Here is an 18,805-nt window from a genome sequence, read left to right as displayed (position 1 = left end):
CAGAGATAGAGAGATTCTTGATTAGTACAGGTGTCAGAGGTTCTGGGGAGAAGACAGGGTTAGAAGGGAGAGATAGATCAGCCACAATTGAATGGCGGAGTAGAATTGATGGGCCAAATGGCCTACTTCCACCCCTATTCCTTATGAATACTATTCTTAAGTATTTGAGAAAAAGTTAAGAAATGCAGTGGATTTGTACATGATTTTATCTTTTCAAAGTATTTAATTCTATACAAATGTTTAGTCATAGAGTTATAAGTGTGGAAACAAGCCCTTCGGCCCAAACTTGCCCCCACCTACCAACATGTCCTATCTCCATTAGTCCCACTTGCCTGGGCTTGGCCCATATTTTTCTAAACCTATCCATGTACCTGTCCAAATGTTTCTTAAAAGTGTGACACCTCCTGCCTTTATTACCTCCTCCGGCAGCTCGTTACATACACCCTCCAACCTCCATGTACAAAGTTATCCCTTAGGTTCCTATTAAACCTTTACCCCTTCACCTAAACCCAGTCTGGAAAACATTTTAGAATGCTCCCATATTTCCAGGCAGCATAGAAAGGGGCAATTTCAGCCCATCCATGACCATTTCTTAATTACCATGGATGTGAGACCAGAAATGAACGTTGAAATGCCAGCCCCAGGAACCTTGACACAATGTTACTTTTAGCTCCACAACTTCATCTTCATACCCCTAAAGGGCCTGTCCCACTTAGGCGACTTTTTCGGCGACAGTCACTGTCATGGTGTGACGAAGAGAAACCGGCCCCCTACGACAATGTCTACGACAGGCTGCCATCTAGTCGACGTCAAGCTACGACAAGCTACGTCAACCGGCGTCCCAATTCTTTGCGACACACGACATCAACCCACGACAACACCCACGACAGCCTACGACGATATAGACGACAGCCTACGTCAACCTATGTCAGCCCGTGACAAGCTATGACCCTGACAGCGTCAACTGAAGTCAGGCGGAAAGGTGCACTTTTTTTCAAATGACGCAACGTGACTTCTCGAGACGCCGATACTGTCGCCGGTTGACGTAGCATGATGTAGGCTGCCACCACTTGAATTTACCGAAGTCAGTACCCAGTGACAGCCAACATCAGACTGTCAACCTGGCAACAGCCTACAGCAACCTATGCCAGGAGAAGTCACGCAACATCAAGCTAACTGTCGCCGAGAGGTTTTGAACTTTTGAAAACCATGCGGCGACAACAAAAAGGCCACGACACTTGAGGCAACAGCTCTCGACAATACAGGTGTCACGCCGCGTCACCCCGCGACCGTGTGGCGACAGCCTATTTTCCAGCTGTCGCCGAAAAAGTCGCCTAAGTGGGACAGGCCCTTTAATTGTAGACTGGTTAATGGGTAGGTTGCTTTGGAACCAAAGTCCACATACATAATTGATTTGCGTGAAAACCTTCACGTGTTCAGAGGACTTGTATTGTGAATTGCTGGGGTAGAAAAATAGCTTCATGCGTAGGTGTCTTAGCTCATTAAGAGAGTTGTGAACACTACCCGTCATGAGTATCCTCTTATTTTTAACTTGAATGTGATGTTACTGTTCTCAGTTTTTTCCACATTAACTATGTTAAATATAATATTGTGATATAAATAAAAAGTAAAGTGTAAATGAACAGCAGATCTGTCATTTTCTTAAAAGAAGCGATGGGGAAGAGGTTGATAGAAGCTGATGTTTTTTTATCAGTAACCAGTGAAAGCAATTTAATACAATTTATCCTATAAGTTTTCATCATCTTAAAGATCTCCATTATCTGACCTCCGTAATTTTTTTGAGGACTATCTCAACTTGTCAAGCATTTCAGTTTGGTAACAGCATGAAAGACCAAGTTTTGAATGTGTTTAATGTGTGCAAAGAATTTCAAGGATCAACAAACCTCAGAGAAAGATGTTGACCCATAGTTCTGGACTGTTTCACCCGGGGAAACATCCTCACAGAATCTATCCAGTTCACATTCCTCAGGAACGTGCAGCAATTCCTTGACATGCATAAAGGATGAATTCCTGGAAAATGTTTTTGTTAAGCAAAATGCCATCAATCAAAAACATTGAGCAAAATGCTTTCTGTGCAGTCTTTCCCATCAATCGAGTGCCTATTCATAATAGCACAAAATAGCTTCATAAATTAAAAGCGCACCAGTCATATGATAGCAAAATATTATAAATCGAACATTTGTAAGGAACTATTCCTTGTACTATTTACAATGTTTTGTTTTAAAACAATTGACTCTCTGGATATGTGTCCATGATTTTTCAAATCTTTACTTTTACAAACAATCTTTAACAATTCAGGCAAAATAAAATAGTTACCTTTGGAAGTGCATCATGTGCTCCGAAAAGCAAAGATATTCAAAGTATGTGAATAGAAGATCTGAATCAAGTGCATGTGCCCCAGAGTTGGTTTGGTGCCCCTGGTGATCTAGGAAAATCAGTACGTCGACTTGAAAGAGGAAGAGAGTGTGCTGTAATTTTTGAAGTGGGGCGTATGTTTAAAGCCAGCCCTGGCCAGATTAAATGTTTCAATAAGGATGCAAACCTGCACTATGTCCTTTGGGGTAGGTAGCAAATGCAGTTCCTTTGGTGACATATCATTTGAAATGAACCATCAAAGAAGATGCCTACCCTTCTAAACAAGTGTTTAAAATGGACGAAATGGGGCTCTTCATGCAAGTTAATCTTGAGGCTTTAAGGCAGTTAAAGAATGACGCTCTTCACCTTGGTGGTAAAACTGAGAGTAACTAAGCTTAAATCTTTCATTATCTAGCAGGGACTGCAAATTCCAATCTTTGTGATAAGGCTGAACAAAAAAGCCTGGATGACAGTATAGTTCTTCCAAGATTACTCTGTAAGGGTGCATTATACACATTATTATGTATTTAGTGTCTTAATTTAAGATTTACCTGATATTAAGACAAATGATAAAATTTGGTTTCTTGTGTTGATGTATATTTGAATATTTTGGGTATTTTATTGTGATTGTTGAGTCTGGAATACAATCAGAATTTTTACATTGGAAATAATTGGAAGCATACTGTTCATTTAAGAATTTTTACTTTCTTTTAATGCAATGTTTTACAAGAAACCATTTGTAAATCAAGGAACCCATGAAATTATGAGACACAATCCTTCTCTTCTTCCAGACACTGATAAATACAGGGTAATTTCTTCCAAAAAATCATTTTATTTCACATTTCCAGAATGTCTTGTTACTAAATGAATGTTGTAATACTGTTTATTCTATTAAAAGATATATTGAAAAGTTATTTTAATAGCCTTCACCAATGAAAATCCTGTACATATATTGAATAAATGGAATAAGATGGAATATCCATTGATTTTTGTTTTGTAGACACTGAGCGTGCAGTGGAACTACTGAGGGAGTACTACAGTACTCTTCCAGACCCAGAGGAAGGGCAGCTTCGAGCAGCAATTGGGAAAGTCTCCAACATTTTCAGTAGTGACTTGTTCCAAGCACTGTTAGGTAACACTTCCTGCTACATGTTTAAATGTTACTTTCAAATTAGAATTTAAATGCAATGTACGAATTTATTAATTATTGTCAAACCTTTCCACGATTCAGTGCAATTTATTTATCTGGATGAGTGAGAAAGTTGATTTATTTACTTAATGTTATGTCCGTTTCACTTGTATAGTCACCCTGTTATGTGTGAGGATTAAAACATGATGTTAGAAGATCAGATGAGGAACTGGTTGTTCTGACTCTTGAGACTCGTTACTGCTGCTGCTTCCTCTTTGCGTCCTAGTGCAATACCTCCATTATCCTGACTTTGCTACGTTAATCTTTCCTAGGATCGGCCATTTTAAATCTGGTATGTGAACCTTAGCTGCTGTTAGCACACACTGTCTTTCTTGCAAAATTCACAATTTGATATTTGACATGATTAATAAGGCATAATTAATAAGTTTGCTAGTTACAATACAATAGTTGGTACCACAGATAATGAAGATGGTTATCAAAAATTGCAACAGGATTTTGATTAGTTGGGCAAATGGACGGAGGAATAGGTAATGGAGTTTAATGCAGATAACTGCAAGGTGTTGCATTTACGAAAGTCAAACCAGGGTAGGAACTTCACAGTGAATAGTAGGGCCCCGGGAAGTCTTGTAGAGCAGAAGGATCTCAGAGTACAGGTACATCGTTCCCTGAACATGGCATGGCAAATTGATAGGGTGGTGAAGAAGGCTTTTGGCTCACTGGCCTTCATCATTCAGGCAATTGAGTATAGAAGTTGGAACATTATGTTACTGTTGTACGCAAAGTTAGTGAGACCACATTTGGAGCTTTGTGTTTGGTTTTGCTCACCCTACTATAGGAAAGTGGCTATTAAGTTGGAAAGAGTACAGAGAAGATTTATGAGGATGTTGTCCTGGCTCGAGGGTCTGAACTACAGGGAGAGTTTGGGTAAGCTAGTATTTTATTCCGTGGAGCACAGAAGGCTGAGGGATGTCCTAGTCGTAGAGTTGCAGAGCTGTACAGTTTGGATACAGCCCTTTGGGCCACCTCGTCCATGACGATCATGCCAGTGCATTGGGCTGGTTCTATTTACCTGCATTTAGCCCTCAGCTCTCTAATATTTCTATCCATATATCCATCCAAATGTCTTTTAAAAGTCATTATATATGCTTCTATAGCTTCCTCTGAAAGCTTGTTCCATATACATTGAGGAAAAAGCTGCCCTGAGGGAAAAAGTTGCACCCTGCCTTTGAGAGAAAAAGCTGTCCCTAACATCCTTCTTAAATCTCTCCCTTCTTACCTTATGTTTTAGAATCCTCTACCCTCTCATTTTAGAATCCCCTACCCTAGGAAAAAGGATACACCTCAATAAGGTTACACTACCTTCTACTTCCGAAGACTTAATGCATCCATCATACAGCTAGGTGACCAGAGCTGCACACTTGTGGGTGATGTTATAGATGTGCATACAATTATGAGGGGAATAGATAGGATGAATGCACAGGGTCTCTTTCTCATGGTAAGGGATTCAAGAACTAGAGGGCATAGGTAGAGGGGAAAGATTTAATAGCAATCTGAGGGGCATCTTTTATTACACAAATGGTGTTGGGTATATGAAACGTACTGCCAGAGGAAGTAGGTTGAGACCGGTACTATAACAACATATAAAAGACATTTGGACAGGTATATTGATAGGAAAGGTTTAGAGAGATATGGGCCAAACTGAGGCAAATGTTATTATTATTGTACCTGAGTGTTGGTTTGATTGGATTAATGTATAACATTATCTGTCTTGATTGAATCTTATGCAAAATAGAGCTTTTCATTGTACGTGTGGCAATATAAACCTACAATGGCATAGATGGGGCATCTTGGTCAGCATGGATGAGTGGGTCCAAGGGCCTGTATCCCAGCTGTACAGCTGTAATTCTAGATCCATGTAGTGAAATGTTCTCCAGGTTTGACCCTCTGAGTTACTCCAGTATTTTGTGTCGTCTTTTATTTACCAGTAATTAAAATCTTGCCTCAGTACATAATCCTTGAAAATTAAAGGCAAGTATAACTACTGTATTATCTGACTTTAGCTGATGAGTTTACAACAAACCGCTTAAAAAGAAATAAGGAATTTAAACTGCCTCCAAGCTGGCATTGACAATATTAACACTCTATGTGGCAGTTTTACTGGAGTGGTTTGTGTAACGTGGAGAATATTCAAGCCTGAAGAATTATTCAGTTAATAGCTTTAAGGTGGAAGGAAGTCTGGGTCCACATATGTTGGCTGGTTTGACTTCGAAAAAATTGGAAATATTTAGTAGGATAGGAAAGAATGATGATGAATAACAACTGTGATTGATAGAAGGCTGTGCAGTAACTGTTGGTTGGAAAGCTACTGAACACTTAGAATTTCCAGCTTTCCTGTGAACTGTATTGAAAAATGTGTGATCAATTTTTAAAAACAAAAACTGATTTACCGTGTGAAAACTCTGTGAAATAAAACCAGGAAATTCTGGAAATACTCAGCCAGTCAGGGTGCATCTGTGAAAGGAGTCAATGGATATTTTTAAGGCGGAAATTGACAGATTCTTGATTTGTACCGGGGTCAGGGCTTCTGGGAGGAAGGCAGGAGAATGGGGTTGAGAACAAAGGATAGATCAGCCATGATTGAATGGTGGAGTAGACTCGATGGGACGAATGGCCCAATTCTGCTACTATAACTTATGAACTTATGAAGAGACACAACTAATATCTGAATGAATGGTGGCCGATTAGGAAAAGGGGAGATGCACGAGACCTGGGTGTCATGGTACACCAGTCATTGAAAGTAGGCATGCAGGTGCAGCAGGCAGTGAAGAAAGCGAATGGTATGTTAGCATTCATAGCAAACGGATTTAAGTATAGGGAGCAGGGAGGTTCTACTGCAGTTGTACAGGGTCTTGGTGAGACCACACCTGAAGTATTGCGTACAGTTTTGGTCTCCAAATCTGAGGAAAGACATTCTTGCCATAGAGGGAGTACAGAGAAGGTTCACCAGACTGATTCCTGGGATGTCAGGACTTTCATATGAAGAAAGACTGGATAGACTCGGCTTGTACTCGCTAGAATTTAGAAGATTGAGGGGGGATCTTATAGAAACTTACAAAATTCTTAAGGGGTTGGACAAGCTAGATGCAGGAAGATTGTTCCCGATGTTGGGGAAGTCCAGGACAAGGGGTCACAGTTTAAGGATAAAGGGGAAATCTTTTAGGACTGAGATGAGAAAAACATTTTTCACACAGAGAGTGGTGAGTTGGATGATCAGCCATGATCGTATTGAATGGCGGTGCAGGCTCGAATGGCCGAATGGCCTACTCCTGCACCTATTTTCTATGTTTCTATGTTTAATGTTTCAGGTTGAAGATCCTTCATCAAAATAGTGTGGGATCATTTGGGATGGTATTGAGAAGCTTGAGGCCATACACTTCTGATGAAGGGTTTTCATTCTGAAACATTAGCTTTGTTCTCTTCCCGGAAAATGTGACCTAACCCACTGAGTATTTGCAGCTCTCTCTCTATTTTTAGTTTTGGGTTCATTATTGTCATGTCCTGTATACTAAGGTATAGTTAAAAGCTTTGTTTTGCATGCTATCCAAACAGATCAGATAATACTATACATAAATACAATGAATTCTAACTCAATTACCATAATGAAAGCAAAGGGGAAGATATAAAGCGCAAAATATAATTCTCGGCATTGGAAATCAGATCCATAGAGAAAGTTCAATGGCCAATTCCTAATACCCTCATTTATGGAAGGACCATTCAGATGCTTGGTAAGAGAGGGGAAGAAGCTGTTCCCGAGTCTGGTGGTGCATGTTTTCAAGCTTCTGTACCTTCTGACTGATGGGAGCAGAAAGAAGAAGGAATGACCAGGCTGGGGATCAGTGGTACCTAATGGGTTTAGTGGTACTTTAATGTCACATGTACCTTCATACAGTTCAGTAAAAAAAAATCTTACTGTACATAGGCACAATCATACTTGAGTACTAAAGTACAAGAATAGTACAAGAAAAGTAAATTAGAAATTATGTACAACAAAAGTACAAGAATAGTCAATTATAATGAGACAGTACGCAAGAGTCGCCATGTTTCCAGCGTCATTTTGTGTGATTACAGTCAAACATTGTTAACATTACTGTATATACTGTGCAGGGGTGGGGAAACCTGCGGCCTTCTAGGCCATTTAGTGCGGCCTTTTGAATTAATCCAAATTTTGTAGAACAAATCCTTTTATTTTTATTAGTATGTTTTTGTTTGTCTTTTATTATTTTATTTTAATCTTAAAATGAACGTATTTAAAATACTAAAGACTAAAAGAAGATTCAACAAAATAATCCTCCCCGACTGACGGCCACAATAAAAAAAAGTAAGTCAAGAGGGCTATTTTAACAAAATAATCTACATTTTGATGTATGTCTAATTGAAGTTTCTTGGATGCGGCCTTATTAGATTACAGCTAACTTAATGTGGCATTCCAATATGAAAAGGTGGTATAGAGTTTTAACTTTGCCATAAAGGTCTGTTGTCCTGGCGGCAGCACTGGTCGGAGTTCTCCCCATAACTAGAGTCCTCCTATCCAGGCAACTTTCTCTGCGCTCTCTCTAGCCCAGTCACATCCTTCTTATCATGCAGTGACCAGAACAGCACACAATACTCCCGGTGCAGGCTAACCAATGCTTTGTAAAATTGCATTTTTCATTTTAATAAATCCATTTTATAATGATATACAGGAATTATTTTGATGCTTCCCATAGCGTAAAATGGGAACAGTTTGAAATTGATGCTGTTGGCTGTAACATTTGAATTTAATTTGCGATTCTTCGATCTGCTTTTTTAATGGTATTAAACAAGTTGTTTTGATTAAAACATAACTTGCAAATTGTATTGTAGATCGTTTACTACTTGTCATATTTTAAATATATAATCATCCAATGAAGTTATTTTTGTCTTGCCAAAACTGATTTATTTCTCCGATGTCTACCATAGATGAGGCTCACACCAGGGTCTCATCCATACCCCGTAACACTGCTCTCTCTCCCCATCCCCGCACACGCAACAAGGGCAGAGTCCCTCTGGTCCTCACCTTTCACCCCACCAGCCGGCAAATACAACACATAATCCTCCGCCATTTCCGCCACCTCCAACGTGACCCCACCACTCGCCACATCTTCCCATCTCCCCCCATGTCTGCCTTCCGCAAAGACCGCTCCCTCCGCAACTCCCTCGTCAATTCTTCCCTTCCCTCCCGCACCACCCCCTCCCCGGGCACTTTCCGTTGCAACCGCAAGAAATGCAACACCTGTCCCTTCACCTCCCCCCTCGACTCCATTCAAGGTCCCAAGCAGTCGTTCCAGGTGCGACAAAGGTTCACCTGTATCTCCTCCAACCTCATCTACTGCATCCGCTGCTCTAGATGTCAGCTAATTTACATCGGTGAGACCAAGCGTAGGTTGGGCGACCGTTTCGCCGAACACCTCCGCTCAGTCCACAATAACCTACCTGATCTCCCGGTGGCTCAGCACTTCAACTCCCCCTCCCATTCCCAATCCGACCTCTCTGTCCTGGGTCTCCTCCATTTCCAGAGTGAGCAACAGCGGAAATTGGAGGAACAGCACCTCATATTCCGTCTGGGGTCCTTGCGCCCTTATGGCATCAACATTGAATTCCCCCAATTTGGCTAGCCTATGCTGTCCCCTCCCCTTCCTTCACCCTCTAGCTGTCTCCTCCCACCCTCCCATCCGCCCGCCCTCGGGCTCCTCCTCCTCCCTTTTTCCTTCTTTCTTTCCCCACCCCCCATCAGTCTGAAGAAGGGTTTCGGCCCGAAACGTCGCCTATTCCCTTCGCTCCATAGATGCTGCTGCACCCGCTGAGTTCCTCCAGCAATTTTGTGTACCTTCTGATTTATTTCTTGTTATCTGTATTGACAGAATAAACTGAAAGTAATGCTCTTTTTTGTGCTTGTTGAACTTAATGCCATGGCTGTTATTTCTGACAGATGTGGAGGTTTTTTGTGGAAGTTGGACTGATATTGCTAATCATAAGATTAGAAGTGATAGTAGTAGAATTAGGCCATTCGGCCCATCAATACTGCACCATTCAATCATGGCCGATCTATCTCTCTCCTAACCAGGGGCGGAAATCCCTGTCAAACCATGGGACGGACACACACACACACACACACACACACACACACACGCAAGCACACATGCGCGAAACTTTAAGGCTTCGGCCGTGGACCCTGTGGACGGTAATATCGGGAGCTGACCTGGTTGGTGACCGACTCCCAACTCCATCAACAGCAGCTTCGTCCGCCCCGAATCGGGCTTCAATCGGCCCGTTCGCGGGGCCTTTCATCGCCCGGCGCGGCTTAAAACCGGCCACGGGATCGCCCGGCAGGGGCTTCAATATCGGGAGCCTCGATCGCCTTGACGTAGCAATTTGACCGTGGGGCAGTGGATGATCCCGTGGCCGATTTTAAGCCACGCCGGGCCGGGCGATGATAGGCCTCGCGAACGGGACGATTCAAGCACCGCTCTGTGATCTTTGCTCCACCAGGACTTCTCCCTCCTCCAATCACCGCGCCCTATCCTCAATCCCACGCCCCTACATCCGCCTCTTACTGACACCTCCCTCCTCCAATCATCACGCTGAATCATCATGTCCCGCCGCTGCCTGCTGACCGGCTTGTCTCTCGTCCAATCAGCGCCCTCGATCATCAGTCCCATCCCCACCGTCTCACGGAAAGCGGAGATTTTTAATAGATTTTTTTTCACCAAATTCAAAAATCCGGATTACAAAGCATGGGGGGGATTGTCCCCCACCTTTCAAAATATGGGGGTGACGTGTGTGTCCCCCCCCCCCCCCCCCGGGATTTCGTGATTTCTGCCCATGCTCCTAACCCCATCCTCCTGCCTTCTTCCCATAACCTCTGACACCCATACTAATCAAGAATCTATCTATCTGCCTTAAATATATCCACTGACTTCTGTGGCAAAGAATTCCACAGATTCACCACCCTCTGACTAAAGAAATTCCTCCTCGTCTCCTTCCTAAAAGAACGTCCTTTAATTCTGAGACTTTGGCCTCTGGTCCTAGATTCTCCCACTGGTGGAAACATCCTCTCCACATCCACTCTATCCATGCCTTTCACTATTCTATGATCTATGATCTTATGATGTTTACTACTTTTATTGAAATGGCGGGCCTTAAATATTTCTTATGTTAATAAATTTACCAAGTTCAGTTAGGTTTATCTTAAGATAAATCTACTAAATTGGCAAAATTCAAAACAGTAAACCAGAGTACCATACCAGTCTATCCCTTCAGATGCTTTGCAACCAATGAGATGGTTTCGTATGGAGTTGTGATGAACTATCTGCATGGTAGGTATTATTTTGAAATGTAGTTATTAATGAGCTAAAGGAAAGTGGCAAGAAGTATATATAGCTGCTGAGCCAAATCCTGGGATCATTTAGGAGATAAAATGATTCTGTATTATTGCCATCTTTAATCATTAATTGGATTTTGCACAACTTCCTTTTATTGCCGAATCATGAAATTTAATTTATGTTGTGGTATTGGCCTATTTTGATTAAATGAATTGGCATGTTGTACTACATATACAATTCTGATAGATTAATATGATGCTGCTATTAAATATTACATTGTACATATAAATACTGAAAATGAAATGATCTTCCAAACTGCATTTAACTTCTCAATAGTAATATGATTTTGTGACTTTCATTGGCCGGTTTTGACAAGCGTTGGAAATCACTAAGTGAACCTTTGGCTGGTCTGGTGCGCTTTCAATAATTAGGAAAGTAAGTCATTGGTATAATGAGATTTAGTTGTGGGATATGAAAGGTAGTACCTGAGAGGGTCCTAGCCTAGGGATAGTACAGTGGCACAGCTGGTGGAGCTGTTGTTACACAGTGGCAGAGATTCATATTCAACCCTTATCCTGGGTGCTGTTTGTGGAGTTTGCACTTTTCCTCTTTGAGCATGTGTGTTTCTCCTGGATTCTCCATTTTCCTCCTGCATCCCAAGGACGTGTGGGTTGGTAGCTTAATTCTACAAATTACTCTTAGCATGTGGATGAGGAAGAGAATTGGGGTGGGAGTAGATGGGGAGAATAAGAAAAAGATTAATGTGGGAATACTGTCAATAAGTAATAAGAAAGAAATTAGAAAAGCTAAAAGAAGATATGAGGTTGCTTTGGCAAGTAAGGTGAAAGTAAACCCAAAGGGTTTCTACAGCTATATTAATAGCAAAAGGATAACGAGGGATAAAATTGGTCCATTAGAGAGTCAGAGTGGACAGCTATCTGCAGAGCCAAAAGAGATGGGGGAGATATTGAACAATTTCTTTTCTTCGGTATTCACCAAGGAGAAGGATATTGAATTATGTGAGGTAAGGGAAACAAGTAGAGTAGCTATGGAAACTATGAGATTCAAAGAAGAGGAAGTACTGACACTTTTGAGAAATATAAAAGTTGATAAGTCTCCAGGTCCGGACAGGATATTCCCTAGGACATTGAGGGAAGTTAGTGTAGAAATAGCAGGGGCTATGACAGAAATATTTCAAATGTCATTCGAAACGGGAATAGTGCCGGAGGATTGGCGTACTGCGCATGTTGTTCCATTGTTTAAAAAGGGGTCTAAGAGTAAACCTAGCAATTATAGACCTGTTAGTTTGACGTCAGTGGTGGGCAAATTAATGGAAAGGATACTTAGAGATAATATATATAAGCATCTGGATAAACAGGGTCTGATTAGGAACAGTCAACATGGATTTGTGCCTGGAAGGTCATGTTTGACATGTTCTTGAATTTTTTGAAGAGGTTACTCGGGAAATTGATGAGGGTAAAGCAGTGGATGTTGTATATATGGACTTCAGTAAGGCCTTTGACAAGGTTCCTCATGGAAGGTTGGTTAAGAAGGTTCAATGGTTGGGTATTAATGGTGGAGTAACAAGATGGATTCAACAGTGGCTGAATGGGAGATGCCAGAGAGTAATGGTGGATGGTTGTTTGTCAGGTTGGAGGCCAATGACTAGTGGGGTGCCACAGGGATCTGTGTTGGGTCCACTGTTGTTTGTCATGTACATCAATGATCTGGATGATGGTGTGGTAAATTGGATTAGTAAGTATGCAGATGATACTAAGATAGGTGGGGTTGTGGATAATGAAGTAGATTTTCAAAGTCTACAGAGAGATTTATGCCAGTTGGAAGAGTGGACTGAAAGATGGCAGATGGAGTTTAATGCTGACAAAATGTGAGGTGCTACATCTTGGCAGGACAAATCAAAATAGGACGTACATGGTAAATGGTAGGGAATTGAAGAATGCAGGTGAACAGAGGGATCTGGGAATAACTGTGCACAGTTCCCTGAAAGTGGAATCTCATGTAGATAGGGTGGTAAAGAAAGCTTTTGGTGTGCTGGCCTTATAAATCAGAGCATTGAGTATAGAAGTTGGGATGTAATGTTAAAATTGTACAAGGCATTGGTGAGGCCAATTCTGGAGTATGGGGTACAATTTTGGTCGCCTAATTATAGGAAGGATGTCAACAAAATAGAGAGAGTACAGAGGAGATTTACTAGAATGTTGCCTGGGTTTCAGCAACTAAGTTACAGAGAAAGGTTGAACAAGTTAGGGCTTTATTCTTTGGAGCGCAGAAGGTTAAGGGGGGACTTGATAGAGGATCTTTAAAATGATGAGAGGGATAGACAGAGTTGACGTGGATAAGCTTTTCCCACTGAGAGTAGGGAAGATTCAAACAAGGGGACATGACTTGAGAATTAAGGGACAGAAGTTTAGGGGTAACATGAGGGGGAACTTCTTTACTCAGAGAGTGGTGGCTGTGTGGAATGAGCTTCCAGTGAAGGTGGTGGAGGCAGGTTCGTTTTTATCATTTAAAAATAAATTGGATAGTTATATGCACGGGAAAGGAATGGAGGGTTATGGTCTGAGCGCAGGTATATGGGACTAGGGGAGAATACGTGTTCGGCACAGACTAGAAGGGTCGAGATGGCCTGTTTCCGTGCTGTAATTGTTATATGGTTATTATATGGTTATAAGTGTTTGGTTGTAGGCGCAGACTCAGAGAGCTGAGGGGTGTGTTTTGATCCTGTATGGCGCTATATATACTTGTGAAGATCCATCAGTCAAATGTAGGAGCAGGGCTTGGGGTGAGATGGCAGGGGTGATTATTGTTTAAATTTTTCTATATTTTGTGTTAAAACCCAACAGGAACAAAAAGCAAATCTGATTTCTGCCAACAACCAGGTACTGTAACTGTGGAAAAAAAATCGATATAAAAAAATTTGGAACATAATTAGATGCCAGAAAACAAAGGGTTTTCTTGTATAAGTTTTTAAAGTAGACTCAGCTGTTGGCAAAGCCAGATGGTCTTCAGATGGGACTGCAAATCTATTCCAAAACGAAGCCAGGAATTCTCACCTAGTATGTCTTTATATGCCTTATAACATATTGGAAACGTAATTACGGTCAACTCTTCCAAAATGTGCACTGGGAAACCAGTCATAGTCATCCATGCATTACATGCATCCCATTTGATGTCACTAGTACATTTAAATGTGCATTTGCAGGGCTCTCACAACTTTTTTTCTCTGTTTCCAGCCAGGCAACCTTGGCAGCTTTTTGAGTTTCCAAATGACAGTTTAGGTGGTCATTTAAGACGGCTTGCATGACGCATGCGATAATGTGCTCGGACGAAGTGCGTAGTTACCAGTCGGAATAATGCTCAATTAAGCATTCACATATTATTTCTGCTTCAAATAAAGTCACAAACTAAAAAGATATTCACCAATCAAGACATGATATATACCACAATGACATGCAGCAAAATTATAATACAGTATATACAGTATCTCAACACTTTTTACACGTTGCAATGAATGCAATTTCTATTATTTCTTTCCATTTCCAAACAAAAATGTGGTTGGATTATTCAGCGTATGATCAACCTCGGTGAGACCAAGTGCAGGCTTGGCATTGCACATCACCTCCACTCAGTTCGCAATAACCAACCTGATATCCTGGTGGCTCAGCACTTCAACTCCCCCTCCCATTCCGAATCCGACCTTTCTGTCCTGGGCCACCTCCATGGCCAGAGTGCGGCTCACCGCAAATTGGAGGATCAGCACCTCATATTTCGCTTGGGTAGTTTACACCCCAGTGGTATAATAATAATAATAATAATATATTTTATTGTCATTGCACATATGTGCAACGAGATTTGGTAAGCAGCTTCCATCCGATGTCATAACTTAAACAACTAATACAATTTAGATTTAGATATAGATACCCCGAGAAACATGATTTATAAAAAGAACAGTAAAACAGTCAAAACAGTCTAAAGTGCAAATGTGTCTGTGCCTGGTCGATGTGCGACGTGACCATCCGATGGAGACAGTTCATGGGGGTGGGGGGCACTCAGCAGGGTCGGTTCAGAGCAGCTATAGCTCTGGGGATGAAGCTGTTCCTGAGTCTGGAGGTGCGGCCGTAGAAGGCCTTGTAACGTCTGCCGGAAGGTAGGAGTTCAAACAGTCCATTATAATGGTGTGAGGAGTCTTTGTGGATGCTGACGGCCTTCCTGAGGCACCGTGTGTAGTAGATGCCTTCCAAGGCTGGTAGCTGTGTCCCAATAATCTTCTGCGCTCTGTGGATGACGCGCTGAAGAGCTCTCCTCTCCGCCTCCATGCAGCTGAGATACCACTCAGAGATGCCATACGTTAGTATGCTCTCTGTGGTGCAGCGGTAGAAGGTTGTCAGCAGCTGTTGGGGCAGACCAGTCTTTTTCAATGTTCTCAGGAAGAACAGTCGTTGCTGTGCCTTCTTGACCAGCGCAGCGGTGTTGGTGGACCATGTGAGGTCCATGAACATTGGCTTCTCTAATTTCAGGTAGTCCTTGCTTCTCCCTCCTTCCCCTTCCATTCCCACCTCTCCCACAGCCGACTGTCACCGCCTCTTCCTTTCTTTTTCCCGCACCCCCCCCCTCCCCCACCCCCCCCCCCCCCCCCCCCCCCCCCAACATTAGCCTGTGCAAATTCAACACAGACAGTGCCCGAGGACCGGATCAAACACAGTCTGGCGTGTGAGGCAGCAAGCCCACTAACTGTGCCACTATATTTTGTTTTCCAACACACAAAAAATTATACGTTGATAACTTTGGTTACTAAAAAACTATCCATTTTCAGTCTTAAATCTCTAAGTGACGCTATGTCCCCCTTTACAGCTACTGTATGTTTTAATTCAGTTCAAGACTATGGGGCAGCACATTGGCTATAAAGTTGCTGCCGAAAAGTGCCAGAGACCCAAATTGATCCTGAATCTGGGTGCTGTGTATGGAGTTTGCTCCTTTTCCTTTTGATAACATGGGTTTTCTCCGGGTGCTCTTGTTTCTTCCACATTCCAAAGGTGTGCAGGAACCTTTTTCAGACCCAACCCAAAACGTAATATTTTCCTTTTGTCCAGAGATTCTGTCTGACCTGTTGAGTTACTCCAGCTTCTTGTGTCTATCTTCAGTTTAAACCAGCATCTGCAGTTCCTTCCTACATACATGATAATAGACAATAGAACTTTATTAATCCCAGGAGGGAAATTATGTGTATGTGGGTATATATATATTTATAGTTATATATTCATATATATGTATATACATTGTTTTGTTTTCTCGTTTATAACATTGTTTACAGAGTACTATGTTTACATATTCTGTTGTGCTGCTGCAAGTAAGGATTTAACTGGGACATGAGAGAATAAATCACTCTTGACTTATGTCGCTAACGTGTGGGATAGAACTAGTGTACGGGTGATCGGTGGTCGGCGTGGACTCGGTGGGCCAAAGGGCCTGTTTCCACGCTGTATCTAAATTAAACTAAAAACACTAAAACCAGTGGAAATGTAAAGAAGAGTCCCTACCCGAAACATCACCCAATTTCTTCTATCCAGAGATGTTGGCTGCTCCATGGAGTTCCCCAGCACAATTAAAGCATGGAATAGTCTTCACCCTACCATAGTTACCCAACCAGATGCAACTAAATTTAAGGTAGCTCTTTTTTCCCAATAACCCTTTTTTGCTTAAGTCCAAGTCAAGAGTCAAGAGAGTTTTATTGCCATGTGTCCCAGATAGGACTATGACATTCTTGCTTGCTGCAGCACAACAGAATATGTAAACATAATACAGAACAGGAGATAAAAGTTCAGTGTGGTCGGGGAACTGGGAAGGGGGATGGATGGAGAGAGAGGGAAAGCAAGGATTACTTGAAGTTAGAGATATCAATGTTCATACCGTTGGGGTGTAAGCTGCCCAAACAAAATATGAGGTGCTGTTCCTCCAATTTGATCTGGGCCTCACTCTGACAATGGAGGAGGCCCAGGACAGAAAGGTCAACGTAGGAATGGGAGGGGGAGCAAAAGTGTTTAGCGACCGGAAGATCAGGTAGATTTAGGCAGACTGAACGGAGGTGTTTAGCAAAACAATTGTCGAGCCTGCGCTTGGTCTCGCTGATATATACGAGTCCACACCTGGAACAGTGGATACAGTAGATGAGGTTTGAGGAGGTGCAAGTGAACCTCTGCCTCACCTGAAAAGACTGTTGGATGGAGTCGAGGGGGGAGGTATAGGGACAGGTGTTGCATCTCCTATTGTTGCAGGGGAAAGTACCTGGGAAGGGGTTGGTTTGGGTGGGAAGGGACTATCAGGGAGTTCTAGGCTGGGCTGTAATCAAGAGATCTGCTTGTAAAGACAATCTGAAGATTTCTGTAAAGCATATCCAATGTTAGTTGAGGTGAAGAGTTTTACTTTCTTTGGGAGTGAGGAGGAAGATCCCAAGCACACCAATCCCTTGGTGTACATGTTTGCATGATGTCCCATTCTCCAATTGGAGAATCAGTGCGCTCATTCTCAAAATCCACACTTTGCGTCATGAAACTTTGAAAAACCGCAAGTAGTTAAACAGGTAACGGTGCAGGAGGCCAGACATTCAGGATGTTTGGATGTTTACATGCACTTTGACTCCAAGGAGCCCCCCCCAGCCCGATTTCTCCCCTGCTCCCCACTCCTTCCACCGACATGTAATTGGTGTTGGACCTCTACACAGCATTATTTTGGCATGCTGCTTCAGGCTCATAAAAAACTCATGGGAGAATATTTTCTGTTCTCTAACCCAGCTTTTGTGAAAGTAGTTTCTTCAATGCAAAAAGGTGTTCATTATATGAAAATACCACGTAAAAAAGGCACCTTCAGAAATTAAAAGGATCAATAAATAGAGCTAATGGACAACAATGTTTTACTTTGATTATTAATGGAAATAGTGAGAATTGTACATAAGATGAACCTACATGACCAAACATTAGATCAGTTATTCCTCATAAAAAAAAATTATTTCTTTGTCTGGATGAAATTTGTAAATTTAATTTTGAGGAAGGACATCCTTGCTATCGAGGCAGTGCAGCGTAGGCTCACGAGGTTAATCCCCAGGATGGCGGGACTGTCATATGAGGAAAGATTGAAAAGACTGGGCTTGTATTCACTGGAATTTAGAAGGATGAGAGGGCATCTTAAAGAAACATATAAAATTATAAAAGGACTGGACAAGCTGGATGTAGGAAAAATGTTCCCAATGTTGGGGGAGTCCAGAACCAGGGGCCACAGTCTAAGAATAAAGGGGAGGCCATTTAAAACTGAGATGAGAAAAAACGTTTTCACCCAGAGAGTTGTGAATTTGTGGAATTCTCTGCCACAGAAGGCAGTGGAGGCCAATTCACTGGATGAATTTAAAAGAGAGTTAGATAGAGCTCCAGGGGCTAGCGGAATCAAGGAATATAGGGAGAGGACAGGCATGAGCTACTGATTGTGGATGATCAGCCATGATCCCAATGAATAGCGGTGCCGGCTCAAAGGGCCAAATGGCCGTCTCCTGCACCTATTTCTATGTTTCTAACTTAAATCATTAATTTAATTATTTATGAAGAAATCAGTTAAGAATGTCAGGTGAGGTGATGTGTATACATCAAGATAAAATTTAATCTTAGTTTATATGTGATGCACAGCATGTATACCATGAATTATACATACATACATAATTCATATTTTCAGCCTAAAAGACAAGCAGAATTTGGATATTCTTTAAATTGCAACATTTTGGAATAAACTATATATAACAATCGGACAAGTCAACAAATTGAATGTAATGCTTCTTTCTGCTGTGGTCATTGCTGTAATTTGAATAGTTTTATGC

General features: G+C 41.9%; 1 protein-coding gene across 5 annotated transcripts in view; it reads left to right on the top strand.

Moving 5' to 3' along the window:
* The window catches only part of dlg3 (discs large MAGUK scaffold protein 3), a 418,354-nt gene that overhangs the window by 3,371 nt on the left and 396,178 nt on the right, over positions 1 to 18,805 (top strand). For all 5 annotated transcript variants that reach the window (XM_033030629.1, XM_033030627.1, XM_033030625.1 and 2 more), the window contains exon 2: positions 3,377 to 3,508. Coding sequence is in view for 4 of the 5 variants with exons in the window: in XM_033030627.1 (XP_032886518.1) it covers positions 3,377 to 3,508 (132 nt within the window). In the remaining variant the exon portion in view is untranslated. The remainder of the gene's footprint in view (positions 1 to 3,376; positions 3,509 to 18,805) is intronic.

This window comes from Amblyraja radiata, chromosome 12 (genome assembly GCF_010909765.2).
Source record: "Amblyraja radiata isolate CabotCenter1 chromosome 12, sAmbRad1.1.pri, whole genome shotgun sequence".
Lineage (NCBI taxonomy): Eukaryota > Metazoa > Chordata > Chondrichthyes > Rajiformes > Rajidae > Amblyraja > Amblyraja radiata.
The sequence above is the reverse complement of the archived record's forward strand: the minus strand, read 5'-3'. Positions and strand labels throughout refer to the sequence as shown.